At 42.0% G+C, this 15,223-nt stretch overlaps 1 protein-coding gene across 3 annotated transcripts in view; it reads left to right on the top strand.

Moving 5' to 3' along the window:
* MGAT4C (MGAT4 family member C) overlaps positions 1-7,644 on the top strand; it is a 1,956,087-nt gene extending 1,948,443 nt beyond the window's left edge. For all 3 annotated transcript variants that reach the window (XM_069629325.1, XM_069629326.1, XM_069629327.1), the window contains one exon: positions 5,751-7,644. In XM_069629325.1, coding sequence (XP_069485426.1) covers positions 5,751-6,907 — 1,157 coding nt within the window. In that variant the 3' untranslated portion in view covers positions 6,908-7,644. The remainder of the gene's footprint in view (positions 1-5,750) is intronic.
* The last annotated feature ends 7,579 nt before the right edge of the window (positions 7,645-15,223 follow it).

The raw sequence follows: 15,223 nt of genomic DNA, 5'->3' as shown, positions 1-15,223 counted from the left end.
TGGATGATTTTAGTGACTTCTAGCATGGTGGCTGTGATTAATTCAAAAGGAGCTAGGGGTTTATGGGTTAGTGGAGAGAGGTTGTTGTTTTTTTGACTCATTTTTAGTTTGTAGAGTGGGAATTTTGTCCAAGAGAGCCTTTGAAATACTGGCCCCCATGTGTGGTGTTTTAGGCAGCTATCTGGAGGCGAGATAGGTGATTCCAAGTCATGTAGGATAGCAAAGAGCTCTGTGGGGCCGGAGTTAGCCTTAAATATTCACTCATTGTAGGTTGAGCTTTTGGCTAGGAGGATGGCCTGTTTGTAGGTTTTAGCCAAAGAAGTGAAAAGTTATTTGTTTGTGTCTGATGGGGATTTTTCCCATAGGGCTTCTGTGGCCCTCTTAGTGGTACGTAGTGCTTTACGATTTGGGTTGTACCAAGCATATAAGTGAGCAGAAGGTTTCAATTTGTGGGAACTCAAAGGTACTGTTTTGTCCATGGCTAGTGAGAGAGTTTTGCTGTGGAGCTCTATCATAGATTTAGGATTGCTGGTTTAGTGTTGCTAGATTAGTACGGGTCACAGTAATGGCAGCATGTTTGCTGCCGTGATTCTGCAAGTGTTTCTTGATAGAGCGGCTGGTGCAGTTTGGAGACTGGCATTTAGGTCAGTATTTTTGGGATAGAGAACGAAATAATATTGTGGTCCGACCATGGACAGGGAGTGCCCAAAGTGATATTAGTGTTGCAGTTCATGTTGGGCAGCTAGTCTAGTGTGCGACCTTTGTCGTGAGTAGGGCTTCAGATAAGGTGTGGAATCTTAGGGCTTCAATAGTGCTGGCTATGGTCTGTGCGCTGGGGCTTGAGGCCTACATTTATGTCTCCCATGAGGATAATTCTGGAGGAAGGTGTGGTAGTTTTAGAGAGGAGGAGTGTGGTGTCTTCCTCAAAAGAGAGCAGGGGGGGGGCTGGCCTGTAGATAGTGTGGATAGTTAAGGTCACAGTATTGGATAGAACTAGCTTGATTGAGAACAATTCTCCTGAGGGAAATATTTGGTTGGTCATTTCTCTAATATCTAGTTGATTCTTAGCTATGATGGCTACAGCAGCTCCTTTGGTAACCACTCAGTCCTTACAAAAGAGGGTATAGTTGTCAGGGATGGCGAGTGAGAGGGAAGGCCCTGCGGCTGTGTGTAGTCAAGTTTCTGTAATGGCTATTAAGTCTAGATTGTTAGCTGTAATGAGATTGGATATGTCGATTGCATGGGCTAGGAGGGATGTGGTATTGGTGAGAGCTCCTTTGAGGTATGTTGTGGGTGCAGCTTTATTGGTTTTGCTAGTGGCAGAGGGAGCTTCCTGAGTGGATCTGGTATAAGGCCTTGTGGGGGTGTTAGGCTTCAGCGTACAGGTGTTATCCGGCATACTGGAGGTAGTGGACTCTGGCATAGAGCAATCACCAGGTATAGTAGGAGCAATGGGCTCTGGCATACAGCGATCAGCAGGCATAGTAGGAGCAATGTGCTCTGGTATACAGCTATCGGCAGGCACAGTAGGAGTAATAGGATCTGGCATACTGCTATCAGTGGTCATAGTATTGGTAATAGCATCAGGCATATTAGGAGCAATGGGCTAAGGAATACAGCTATCTGCAAGTATAGTGGGAGCAAGGGACTCTGGCATACAGCTATCAGTGGACATAATAGTGGCTCTTGGTTCTTGGTAGTGGCCCAGTGGTCATTGTGTTGGCTCTTGGTTTGCAGAAGTGTAAGGGCTGATTGGGCATGTTTGCCCCCACTCATCCTTGTACTCCTGCAGAGCAGAATTCAATTAATAACATCTATATTCAGAAGAATCCTTGATATTCTGGCAATGCTATCATACATTGATGCACCATTCAATATGAAAGCCAGATGTAATGAATAAAAAACTGGCTCATGCGCTTTCTCATTCATTCATTCATCCATTCATAATGTTGTGCATTCATCTGATATCCAACAGTATTAATATTAACATTAATGTGCATTAATCTTTCATCAAACACATTTCCTGGTATTAATTGTGATAAAATAGGATTCTCTTTTGGAACTAATTTACTGCCCTGTTTGTAGCTTTCCTTTATGGGTACATAGATCATGTCATGTTTTTTCCAAACGAATACACTATAATGAACATATTTAGTATATAGTCTAATCTGCAGGAATTGAAAATATTGGCATAAAATCAGTCTGTTAAAATTCAGCTGACTGCTTCAAATCACTTCCGCACACCAGTGAAAGTGGTGCAGATCGGTTCTGTTAGTTTGGAGCCGCAAGTGAGACAAGATTGGCAGCTGAGCAAAAGTTGACATGTGACATGATGCCCGTAATGTAAAGGTGGAAGGAAGGAGGCGATCACATAATTTTCCTGCAGTAAACTCTGATTGAAAAATCTGGCTATCCAATCAAGGCCTCCCCCCACCCTTCATAATGTTCTGTGTAGGGACTACCATTCAAATTAGAGACGGTGGGAGGTATTAACGTCCCCAAATAGTCTATGGGTGTGGCTGAATGCCAATAACTGCCTTACTCTAGTAAACACACTAAGCTTGTCATTTTCAGAAAATCTGATGATTACTTAGCCTGTTTTCTGAAAACAAATATAATTCTGTGTTTTAAGGCACTGAATGAAGTGGTAACCAGTTGTGAGCAGCAGTTTGCTGCAAATAAACAGAGGCAGGTGAGACAAAGCCCTAACATGCGCATTTACATTTTTTATACCTGCTTTCTACTTATTCTCCTGAAAACTAGCACACTAGTTATTATCCATTTAGCCCATTGCTTGGCATTATTACATAAGTATATGTCCTAATTGTTTGTACTTAGGCTATTGGCAGAGTGGAATAACATACAACACGTTGCCTCCCAGCACACAGCAACCACTAGGCAACATGATAAATTCACACCTAGGTAGAGGCACCAGCCAATCCGGAGACTGGGCGTGCTGCTGTCAATCCACAATCATGGCCTGTGTTCTCTCCCGGCCCCTGGTACCTCTCACTCATGTCTGCCAGTTTTTGGTCCACCCCTAGGACCTCCATATTCATGCTACTTCCAGCCCCTGCCAACCCCTGCCAGTTCAACAAGCTCCCTCACCCAGTGCTGGAAATGAGAAAAATGTATTGGGGGAGCCCTCTCATCCTTGAGAGTGGGTGGGGCCCAGGCAAGTTCAGGTAATACAGTATCTCTTCATAGAACCCAATCCAGGTGAGAAAAACTGTCAGAAAGAAGAAGAAAGAAGCCCTGACCCAATCCTGGCGATTTGCATAAAAGCAGAGCGTTATGGGAACATAAGTATGTCAAGGATCTTTAATTTTAAATGTGTCTTATTGTGATTCAGTAAGAAACTCTTTTGAGAGAATAATAGAAATTGGGTCTGCAGTGTTAATTGGAAAAGAGATGGTGTGTTTGTTGACAAAAAGTAAGGTAGATTATGCTTCACATACAAAATACTGGCAAAACATTTGAAAAGAAAAGCCTGCTTGGTTGCCATGAAAGGTTTGTGTGGGCCTAGTTAGGCAGACTATGTGGGTGTCTTTCTGCAAGGGAAATCCAGAGAAAGCAAAAAAAAAATATAATCCAAGTGCAGATTGGAAAAGCACATCACATTGCGGGCTCAGACAAAAATGCATAATTTTTCAATGAAACTGTCACCCATCTAAAGGGGGTACACTGTGACAATTCAGACTCAGTTTTCAGCAGAAAAACAAAGATAATAAAAAGTGTATTTTATTAATGACTTAAAGAAACAGCCCTGCTCTTTCAGTGCAAAAGCAAAGTGAATCCTGATCAGTAAGACACAACATATGTCAAAGAATAAAGGTTGACGTTAGAAATTGCAATCTGTGACTTCCATTTCAGCCAGGGACAAATGGTGGTGCTCTTGTCAAACTTCACAAAGAACTCCCCCACTGCAAGTCCGGCTTTTACATCCCTTAGCTGTTTACAACTGCAATAAAGTTTGGCTGCTGAGAGGAGTCGAAAACAGACTTTACCTAGACGTGGTATGACTGAAAGGGAAGTTCTCAGCAGGCCAAATGCTCTAGCTCGTGCATCCCAGGTACTTGCAAGCTGGAAATAACTTAAAACATCCAATTTCAAAGAGACTAATAAAAACTACTGGTCCAGTGGGAACAAATGGCCTGGAGACGGGAGAGCTACCATTTGTCCAATGTGAATATTTACTGTTAATTTAAAAGGACTATTGTAACTTAGGCCTTTTTTTCAGCAACCGTAAGTCATGAAACATGGTGCAGACCTGGTTGTCATCTTATTTAATTCCCCATGATTTGCTGAATCAGAAAATATGTTTTTATGGCAGTCATTAGTACAATTATGAAGTTCTGCCACATAACTAGTTTTGTCAAAAATCTAACATGAGAACAAATGGGGTTTGCAAATAGAGGCTGTCATATTTCTGATCCAGACTCCTAAGCCAATCCTTAGAGACGGAGTGGAGTTGAGAGGATAGAGAAGAGTAATTGTCCAATCTGATTTGCAAGAACTCTTGCAGGGTACTACCCCAAGATTGTAAACTTGTTGGTGTCATTGCTGCTATGTAAAGTGTAATGCACTATGAGGAAGGGACAGAGCTGCTGAAAAGTACCATCTGACAGCTGCCGGGAAACACCAAAATGAGATTTTGCAGCGATTTCCCCTGGGTGGAGCTGTCTATTTCTAGGAAGGCATAAAAGCTGACTGTGTCCTATGGTGGAGAGCGGGAGGCCATCCTTGAGAGTGGAGTGGCCAGACCCTGGCCCTATCTTTCCTCATTAAAGCGTGAGTGTTGTGGGCAAGCCCCTGAGTCTGCAGATAGGGAAGCGCTCACGCTCTGTAATGTTCCAGCCATTCTCTGCACTGCCCCTACCCCAACATACCTTTGACTGTAGCTGCATATGCTCTCCGTGCCTCGACCCACACTGTCAGCGGTGCAATGGAAATAGAAAAAGGAGTACTCCCTTTTCTTTTTCCACGGTTGCAGCCATCTTACATTTTTTATTTTCACAGGAAGTTAGGAATAGGCAATACGTGCAGAGCTCACATTTGCCATGAAAACATTTTAAAGTATTTGAAACCCTGCAGGGCTCAACCCAGTGTAGCTAGCAATCACCCCATGCATTCAGGGGCATACAAGTCCAGCAACGTTCCTCAGCCCTCCCAAATGCCTTGCTTCTCTCTGGACTACCGTAGGCTCTGACGGGCAGGCTACTGCGGCCCCTGTACACCACCAAACATGAGGTGATCGTTACAGAAGACTCAGGGACAAAGGTCCACTAAACCACTGGTATAGTGAAGGGAAATGTAACTCTTTGCATGGGCCCGTTTTAACAATAGGTTGATTACAGGAAAGATTGTTAGTCTTGTGCAATATACTTCATGAACTAACCTACCTTCTCTCAAAAACGAGGAAGTGGTAGCTTTGGTTCAGTTGCTTCCAGTATACTTTTCACATACACCATTTATTAATTTGCTTTCAGTAGTTAGGATTGCTGGTTTTCTTGGATTGCCATATAAAAGCTTGAAGCTGACCATGCATAAAGTGGCTATTTTAGGAGACATTTGAAATGCCTGCCACCTCTGTTTGTGATTTGACTCTGTGGTGGTAGCTCCTGGCAGAATACATGTATTTTAATGGAGAATGCGAATGGGATGCTTTCTCATTGTTGCAAGATTATTTAATTGCGTGAGATACATACAGTATGCTTTTAAGTTTTGATTTGTATATCCTTCTTTTGCAGAATATCTTACAATTGGACTGTCATCAGTGAAACGGAAAAAGGGAAACTATCTCCTTGAAACAATCAAGTCGATTTTTGAGCAGTCCAGTTATGAGGAACTTAAGGAAATTGTGGTGATCGTACATTTAGCAGATTCTGACTTCTCTTGGTGTGAACACATCGTGCAGGATATTTCACGGAAATTTTCCCATCACATCATTGCTGGCCGACTAATGGTAATACATGCTCCTGAGGAGTACTACCCAGTCCTGCGTGGCCTAAAGAGGAACTACAATGACCCAGAGGACCGTGTGAAGTTCCGTTCCAAACAAAATGTAGACTATGCTTTCCTCTTGAATTTTTGTGCCAATTTGTCAGATTACTATGTCATGCTGGAAGACGATGTCCGTTGCTCGAAAAACTTCTTGACTGCCATTAAAAAAGTAATAACTTCCCGTGAAGGTTCAAACTGGGTGACTCTGGAGTTTTCCAAGTTGGGATACATTGGAAAACTGTACCACTCTCGTGACTTGCCTCGCCTGGCACATTTCCTGTTGATGTTTTACCAGGAAATGCCTTGTGATTGGCTGCTGATTCACTTCCGAGGCTTGCTAGCTCAGAAGGATGTCATACGCTTTAAACCATCACTCTTTCAACATATGGGATATTATTCTTCATATAAAGGGGCAGAGAACAAGCTTAAGGACGATGACTTTGAAGAGGACTCATTTGATATCCCCGATAACCCATCAGCAACTCTGAACACCAACATGAATGTATTTGAGAACTACGAGGCGAGTAGGGCATACAGCAGTATAGATGAGTACTTTTGGGGTAAGTCTCCCTCCTCTGGGGATTTCTACCAAATTGTATTTGAGAGGCCTATAAAAATAAGCAAAATCAAAGTTACGACTGGCACCGAGGATCGCCAAAATGATATACTTCACCATGGGACATTAGAGGTTGGAGAAAGGGTTGTTGGGAATAAAAAAGGGAGAGAATGCACCACTTACCTTAGACTGGGTGACTTCAAGAATGGCAACTTCGAAATCTCTGATGTGGATCGCAAAGTTTTATTTGACATTGACTGCATGAGAATACTTGTGACCAAAAGCCAAAAGGAATGGCTAATCATAAGAAGTATTAGCATTTGGACTACTCAGATACCAAACCAGTAGGAAACATGCACAGACCCTGAACTTCCTTCCAGCTGGGAGAATATTTATTTGCTGCCAGTTGGATTCCAACAGGTGTAACTCCCCAAGGGATCACTTACTGTAAAGATCATCACCTCTGCTGCTGAAGCTGGACATGGGCACATCCATCCAAAAAAGGATCCTAAGCAAAACGACTTGTTTTTTTTTACTACAGTGTAGTTTGACTAGGCAATATACAAGTATGCATTTGTTGGAAGCTTTCGAATTTTATATCAAATGCAGAAAAACTCTTTCATTGATTCAGACAGAAAATACCTTTTAGAAATCGCAGTGTGCTTGTTTTAGTTGTTTATACTTGGTTACCCCTTTGGAAGAAGTAAGTGCACTAAAGGATAACCATACAGGATGCTACTGAAAACAAGCTGTTCCTTGCAGCATTTCTTGCCTTGCACAACTCTCCATTGTGATCCTACTTGTTATTAAGAAGCAAAAGGAGCAGGAATGGGCCGATGCTTGAATCAATGTGATGGGCCAGATTTTAGTCCCCATCCTCTTCTTAAATAAACTACCTGTTTTCACATTCCATGAATCAGTCCTATCATAGTGTTACATTGTAGAGGAGTCTGTAAAGCTATCGTCCCAGGGATATTATGTTTCCCAATACCGTATTTGGATGTTAAAAGGACTATGTTTTGCTTTACTTAAATGGTACATGTTTCTGTCTGAAATCTTTCATGAAATAAACAGTAAAGCACAGATTCTCTATGTACTTCAGGTCTGATTAATCTGCAGCTGCTGAATTGTTAGACTACTGGATGTTTGCTGAATTGTAGGGTTATTGTATGTTACACTTTGCTTATGAAGGACTCCCATGGTCCGTTTGATAAACGAAAATTGCATGCACGTATTACAACGTTTTCCAGCGTTTCACTTGAGTACAAATTGGCCAGATGCAGATGCAAATAGGCATTGGTGCAAAGTTTTTTTGGACCACTGCAATTGTTGCTCCGCTGATGTAGAACTAATATAGCACAGGACTATTGGTTTTCTAACAGTGGATGTAATGGTGATATGAAAACCTGATGAACACGTAATTCCATTTCGTGCAATCTATTCTCATAGAGCTACTCCCGTCCAATACGTCACAATCCCATTACCAAGGATTATTTTCACAAGATCTATAGGTTGCATTTATTAGCCGAATAATGTTTGGGATGGAACATTATTCTCCACCTGTGACTTTGCTCATCCATATCAGTAAACCTTGTATTCCTATCTTTCTCAAAACTATGAAACATTGCTCTTGACCAGGGATCCTGTTTACAAGCCACTCTTCAATATATCCAGCACAAGATGCATATCGATGTGATTTGCCTTGTAAGTGCAGATACAGTCGTTGGGGCACTGTGATCTCCAGTGAATTATTATTTTACTAAAGGGGAAAAACGTGCTAAAGGTTGCCATCGCCCTGATGTATCTCACAAATAACTTAGTAGGGATTTTTAAAGAATACTTTTCATTGTTTGTGTTGTTTGTGTCAGTCCGCAACAGTGCATTATGCATCCAGATTTCTTTTACCTAACTTCTTATTATAGAAAGCATGTCATCAGACATATATCCTCCACCACAAAATAAACACAGATGATTTGAAGGCAGAAACATTTGCGTTAAGACCATTTTCGATTGATGGGTTTGAACAAAAAGTGAAGAAAAGGCCAGAAGCCACGAAGTAATCCATATTCCTATCCCTAGAAAATATATCCAGATGGATCATACATGAATAGATCAAGTAATTGTGATTCTGTCTAACAATATTCTAGCTTTTCCTGCAGAATGGACCATTCAGATTTAGTACTAAATTGTTACATTTTCTGTTCAGAGTAAATAGAGCGTTATCTCTCAGCCAGAGCTTTTGGAGTTGCATACTAGCATGACCACAGGTCCATTCACCTGCTCCCTGATAAAGGACAAGTGCATCATGGTGAAAGCTGTGTTACAGTGTTAGAAATTCTGTAGGAGTGAATGGAACTGTCTACATTGAGGAGAGATGTGTCAAATGATGCTTTCAAGAGCGGGATTTGTTTTCATGTGGTTGTACATTTAGTGTTATTCACTTGTGTGATGCATTATAATGTGTTTAAATAATACGATAGCTATGCTCCCATAACGTTGCACTGAATGACTATTTTTCATCGGTGCCATTTGGAAATGGTGACACTTGCCTTACAACTTTTCTCTCTGGCAGCTGATGTCAAATGTGTTGTGATAGTGCAGAGAAATGACACACACAACGGGGTATAGGTATGTTATGATATGTTATGTTATGGAATGGTATGTTATGTTCTGTAGCCATTTGACATTCACCACTGTTTGGATTCCAGACATGAACATAGATGTGAACATCACAGCAGTTCTGCGGAACAGTTTATGCTCATCAGGAATTTCTTCATAAGCCGTTAGTGATTTTTGTTAGAAATAATTCTTTCTCTTCATCTGTCGATGTTCTAGTGACTATCTTTGTCTCATGTTATCGTCCACCTATGGAAATCCTCCAATGTTCATGTCACTCTGAAGAATCACCAATGCTGGAACATGGATATGTACCAAAGGACATACTCCACCACAATTCCTGGGCAGCTTCATATATGCTCTAGATCCGCAGGCCCACTATCGATCCATTAAGACAGCCGTCCCTCTCCTCATTCCTGGAACATCAATTATGTTCTTGGACACTTTGTTATGTCCGACATGAATTGTTTCCTTGCTTTGAAAGCACATTGTCGCATTAACCAATGGGACTACAGCCATGGGGCCTGATTCATCTTCCACCCATGTCAGCAGTTTAGATTACTTGGCCCATGACTTCCAACACTCATCATTCACCTTCTGCACCTCCTTCACTGCTTCCTTCTTCAACAGATGAGCTTCACAGGACATCATCATTTCCATCCTTTGGTTGTACGTGCTCACCCAGAGATTAGCAGCTCCCAGCATCCAGGCATTCCAGTCTCTTCCGTCATGTCAGAACAGTTCATCCTCTTAATTTCTTCAACAATCACCTTGTCTTGTCCTCTCAGCCGGATACACGAGCTTCTTATCTGTCCATCCAGGCTCCTTTTCCATCTGTGTTGTCTTGATATAATCATCCTAGTATGGAAATTATTGTCTTGATCTCCATCTTAAGGTTGCCCAGTTCCCTTGAAACTGTCCTCTATTAGTACATGCTGCTAAATGGCTGAGGCACTTCACATCTTGCGCCAACATCTCTTTTGAAACTAAGGTTATTACTGTTGTCATGGCATAGGGAACAAGTGAGAGCAGACGTAGCAATTCTCATCAGATGCTCTCTCCCCCACCTTTCACATGTGCTGGTACTACATTTTATTCCCCAGCAGGGGTGGACCGGGAACCAAAAAGGCCCTGGAAATAATGTTCGAAGTGGCCCCATATTACACATGTTCAGCAGGTCCAACTATTTTCCTATCAGAAAATTTGGAAATGAAATAAGTTACCACACAAAAGAGACCCCGAGTGCAGAGGCCTACCAGGAAATCTCCAGAGTTCCCTCTAGGCCAGTCCAGCCCTGCTCAAGCCCCCAACAGATAAAACTGCTTATCTTTTCTATTCGTGCCTATATTTTCTATTAGACGCATTCGCCACAATTCTTTTTTAATTGCCTCAATGCTTTTATTTTGAAAAAATATATGAGGTACTAAATGGAGCGATCCTCTTGGGGGGCGGGTCCTGGGGCAGCAGGAACACGTGGGTAGATGTCTTGGAGCAATCAAAATGGGAGAGCAAAGACAGATCTAGGGACCGTTCGATACAAAAAGCATGCAAATGTAAGTGGGTCAACTGGATGGGCTTGGTCGGCTGCCCATGATTATTTAGGTCCTCTCCCCACCCCCTTTCGAATGGAAGGCAATTGGGACACAATGTGCCGCAGTTGCAGCTCGCTATTATGTGTAGTCAGTGGTTAAGGTGCTATTTGGATGTCATTTCTGATACACATCACGCCCTGCAGCTGGTCATCAAGGAACTATTTATTGATTTATATAAATTCTTTTTTGAGCTTGACATGTTTGAGTGATGGAGAACTTTGAGGACATCTGGGCGCAGACAGCTCAGGCCCTCATCTGCCAAAGCGAGTCATTGTGCATTGCATTCTGGTAAATGAAGTTCAGATTGTAAAATGGGAAAAGCAAAACTACAAGTTCCAGAGTGTAAAGAGGAAAATAACAACTACAACCACTGAAAGAATTTTTCATAAGTGACACGAGACAACTTGAGACCTCTGTGGCAGGGGCACTCTGAGTGGCACAGTGCATATGCCCTGATGGCCCCTAAACTGCATGTAACATGCACACCTTTCATGTGCATCACACGCTGTACACTGGCCACTGTCACGGTTAAGAGGGCACTGGAATCGCAGACCACAGCACTCTTTCTCCTGACAGAGCAGAGCCCCAGGCTGCTGGCCATTTGGGTGAGCATTGCGTCTCAATGGGAGATGGCTTAGTGGGTTGAGCACCTGCTGTAGAAAATTGTGTAACCTGCAGGTCACAGGTTTGCATTCACGGGAGCATACAATATGCACAATATTTTACATTCACATATAAATGACATCACATGATACAACACATATTCTTTCCATTTCAAACACTGACATAAAGAAGCACCCACATTGTATGTTCTTTATAATACAACCCCGGGGTTCCGGTGGCATATTTATTTATTTATATATGTACTTACTTACAGGCGGAACAATGCTCTTTTGATCACAAAAGAACAAACAATCAATAAGAAATGAGGTTTGACGGGAAGCAGTGAGCTTCTTACACTCAGGTGCGTTTCAGGGACATTCTGACCACGTTCAGGAGGGCATTAAACAGAAGAGTCCCCAGGGACAACACATTACTTACCCTGTGCAGAAATACATCTGACCATCAACTTTACCCACCTCTTTGAGAGTTCTGAAATACTCAGCCAAAAAAAAAACCCTCATGGCAGCACACAATAAATGGCCCGTCCCCACCCCAAACAGAAAACATTGAGGTGTGTATTTCTACTTGCATGTATAGCGCCTAACATTTCCTAAGGTATCTCTCCACAAAATCCAAGCCAGGGCTGCAGTGAGGTACCATGATACAGTGGAGAATACACGAGTTGTACTTTCTCTTACAAACACTTGAAATACAACATGAAACTCGCATACTTTAAATGTTGCGGGACGGGTGAAGAGCTGTTTAAACAATATTTCCAGGATTCGAAGGAACATTGGGACCTTTCGCCACAGTATAAGGCCACCTCATTTCAAAGAGCATTATTTCGAATGTATAAGCTGGGACACGGGTTTCAACTCTTTCAGGTGGGGTTATAAGGGTCGCCCACTATCCGAAACAGGTGCTTTCAAATTGGACTGCTCTTGGCCGTGAGCCTTGGATCACAAATGTACGGACAAATCGACGAATAATTGTCAGAGAAAAAGTAAAACTTACCCCCAAAGCATCAGCAAAAGAGGCAGGGTCATAACAGTCCTCTGTTAGCGGCATTAACTCCCCGGGAATCCATCCAGAAGACATGACACCGCAGTAACTAAGGTTTCAGCGGCCTGAGTACGCTGCCCTGCACGCCTCGTGCTCGGAGCACGCAGCAGCAGCATTCAGGGTACCTGGGCTGCGCTGAACTACAGGGCACGTGCGATTCTACGGCCTGTGCCCCTCACAAATGCGCAGGCGCAACCTGGCCGTTGGCCCAAGGAAGAAAAGAGAAATTCAGAGCCAGGGTGATAGGTCCCCCCAAAGCAGGACTGGTTCTCACGTAATGATTTATGTATCCTTCCGCCCAAGGACCTGAAGCAAGAAAAGAGGCCCTATGCACCGAGGCCTACCGGGGGAAGTCCCGGTGTCCCGGTGGGCCAGTCCAGGCCTGTTCCTCAGGTGAGCTAAATTATCTAGCTAGCTATTTATCCCCTGGTTATCTTCATCTGCATCCCTCTTGTGTCGCCTGACATGTCCATAGAGGTCAAAGAAATTATCATTATTTTTGCTTATGCTTGGAAACATCATAGGAGTTGTTTTTTTTTCAATGTGACCATTAGGAAAATATATACTTTATTATGTAAGATACAGAAAGTTGAAGAAAATACACACGCATATGTAAATTAGGCATAGAAGTTATTTGGTGTGCCATCCCAATACTTATTGAACTTGTGCTCTTTCCATAATCACGTTATCCTCTTCACAAATCATTTTTAATACATGTGTTGAATATACATTCGTATTTGCACAATCTGCTCAATTATCGCAATTAAGAGTCTCTTATCAATGGACCATTTTCAGGATCATGGAGAAAGTTGTGATTATTCACATCTCTTGTATCAAAAGAACGGTATAACTGAAGTATAAACACAAAAATAGCAGCTACAAGTCGATGTGTGTCACTGTTGACGGGTATCATATATTATCCTTGAAACAGATATGCTCCTAAAAACGAATCTGTGTATTGAACCCTCTTCCAATTTCTAATGAAGAACTGACATTTAGGGATAACACGGATGCAATGTTTCACTCCTTCATCAAATTTCTAAAAAGTATCTTTTAGCCTCTGGAATTCTCTGCAAGTCTATGCACTTCCTGCTAAAATAATTTAAGGCATGTCCACTGAATTCCAATCCAAAAGAAATGTGTGCTAACCACATGCTGTTTTGTTGTCCTTCTTGGTCATCCATCGAGTCTGTACACGCAGAAATTCTTCTTCTTGTCTTGCTCTGTTAAAGATTTCAATCAGGCAATACACCCGGGTCTCGCCTAGCATGTAATGCACCAATTAAATACTTATTTATTGTGTCTATAGATTCAATATATGAGTGGGTGTGATATACCACTCATATCACACCCTTCTCAAAATACCCCCAGGTCACACTGAACCAGGGATCAGGCTAGTTGGTAAAGGTAAATATGTATTTATTATTTACAATTCAAATCAAACACAAATTAATATATGGGGTAGCAATCACCAATGTGGTGATAAAACAATTCAGAAAGTAAGTAAGGCAATTAGATTCACTTATAGCAATACAGAATGTAAAACACAGAACAGGTTTGGATTGTGAAAAGATAGTGATTAAGTTAAGGTTTCCCCTGCAAAAGCCTTAATTCACAAATGAGCAATTCTACATAGATGTAAGTAAGCCGCAGGTATTCAGGAATAAAAGAACAGTATAGAGAGTTTGAATGCAATCTTCCCTCCCCAAACAAGAGAGAAAAGCATTTTGGAACTTTTACACTTTTAAAATTACAGTTGAAAATGGCTTTGTGAAACAATGAAAAATGTTCAAAAATCCTTACATTGTTATAAATCTCTAGGGGAGCAACACTAAATAGGTCCGAACAAACAAATCTACAATATGAGCAACAACACACACTTAGAATCAGAATGGGAGTATGGAAATACTTTGAATGGGAAAACACACGAGAAAAACCTTTACAAAATTGCGAATTCCTGCCTAAATACCACTATGCAATTTTTAATAAAAACGGTCCAAATATACTGTTTTGGTTTTTAGTTGTGGGTTTAGCTACAGGTCTTAGGTATAAGTGAGAGTTGAAAGGATGTTTCTAGCTATAAAATTGAAGAAGTTATGCAAGTTTGAATGTGAAGCGTTTTTTAAAATAAAGACGCAAAAATGAAGACAAAATCAGTTTTTACAATGACAATTCTCCAAACTAGGGTATCCAGGCTGGTTACCACTTTGAAACACAGTAAGCTCCAGAGTTGTCCATGGAAACCAACCCCAGCACCTCCGTGTCCACCTTGGAGGACTCAGTCGGATTACCCATGGGATGATTTTAAGGGTTTGGGATTTTCACAAGACAACAGGATTTTAAAAAAATGATCACTAGCACTAGAAATCAAAGCAAGGTTTGAAGCCTGGTGTGACACTATTACAAGTTCTTAATTTAAAGAGCGGATGGGTTGAGATTGGGGTAGGACAAGGCAAATATACTATTGGTTACTATGATTCCTGGGTATACTTACAGTCCACTGTAAATTAAGATTGGACCGTCAGGTTCTGGTCATCACGGGTCGGGTCTAGAGGCAGCAGGGCACTTCTGGCGGGATGGTCAGCTGGGCGGTTCTGGTCAATTGGACTGGCCCTTCAGATTGAATTGGATTGGATTGGATTGGCCCTTCTGGTCACTGGACACCGTAGATTAGAGGGATGGCGAGTTTCAGCAGGCAAGCCTTAATGGTAGCAAGCCAGACTGGATCAGAATGTATCCCATAAGTTTGGGAAGGTTCAGGATTTAGGCCTAGCTGAAGAATGGTTCAGCA

The sequence above is a fragment of the Ambystoma mexicanum genome, chromosome 12 (assembly GCF_040938575.1).
Source record: "Ambystoma mexicanum isolate Mex_15411 chromosome 12, UKY_AmexF1_1, whole genome shotgun sequence".
Classification (NCBI taxonomy): Eukaryota; Metazoa; Chordata; class Amphibia; order Caudata; family Ambystomatidae; genus Ambystoma; species Ambystoma mexicanum.
Note: the sequence above shows the minus strand (reverse complement) of the source record. Positions and strands in the feature narration are given on the sequence as shown.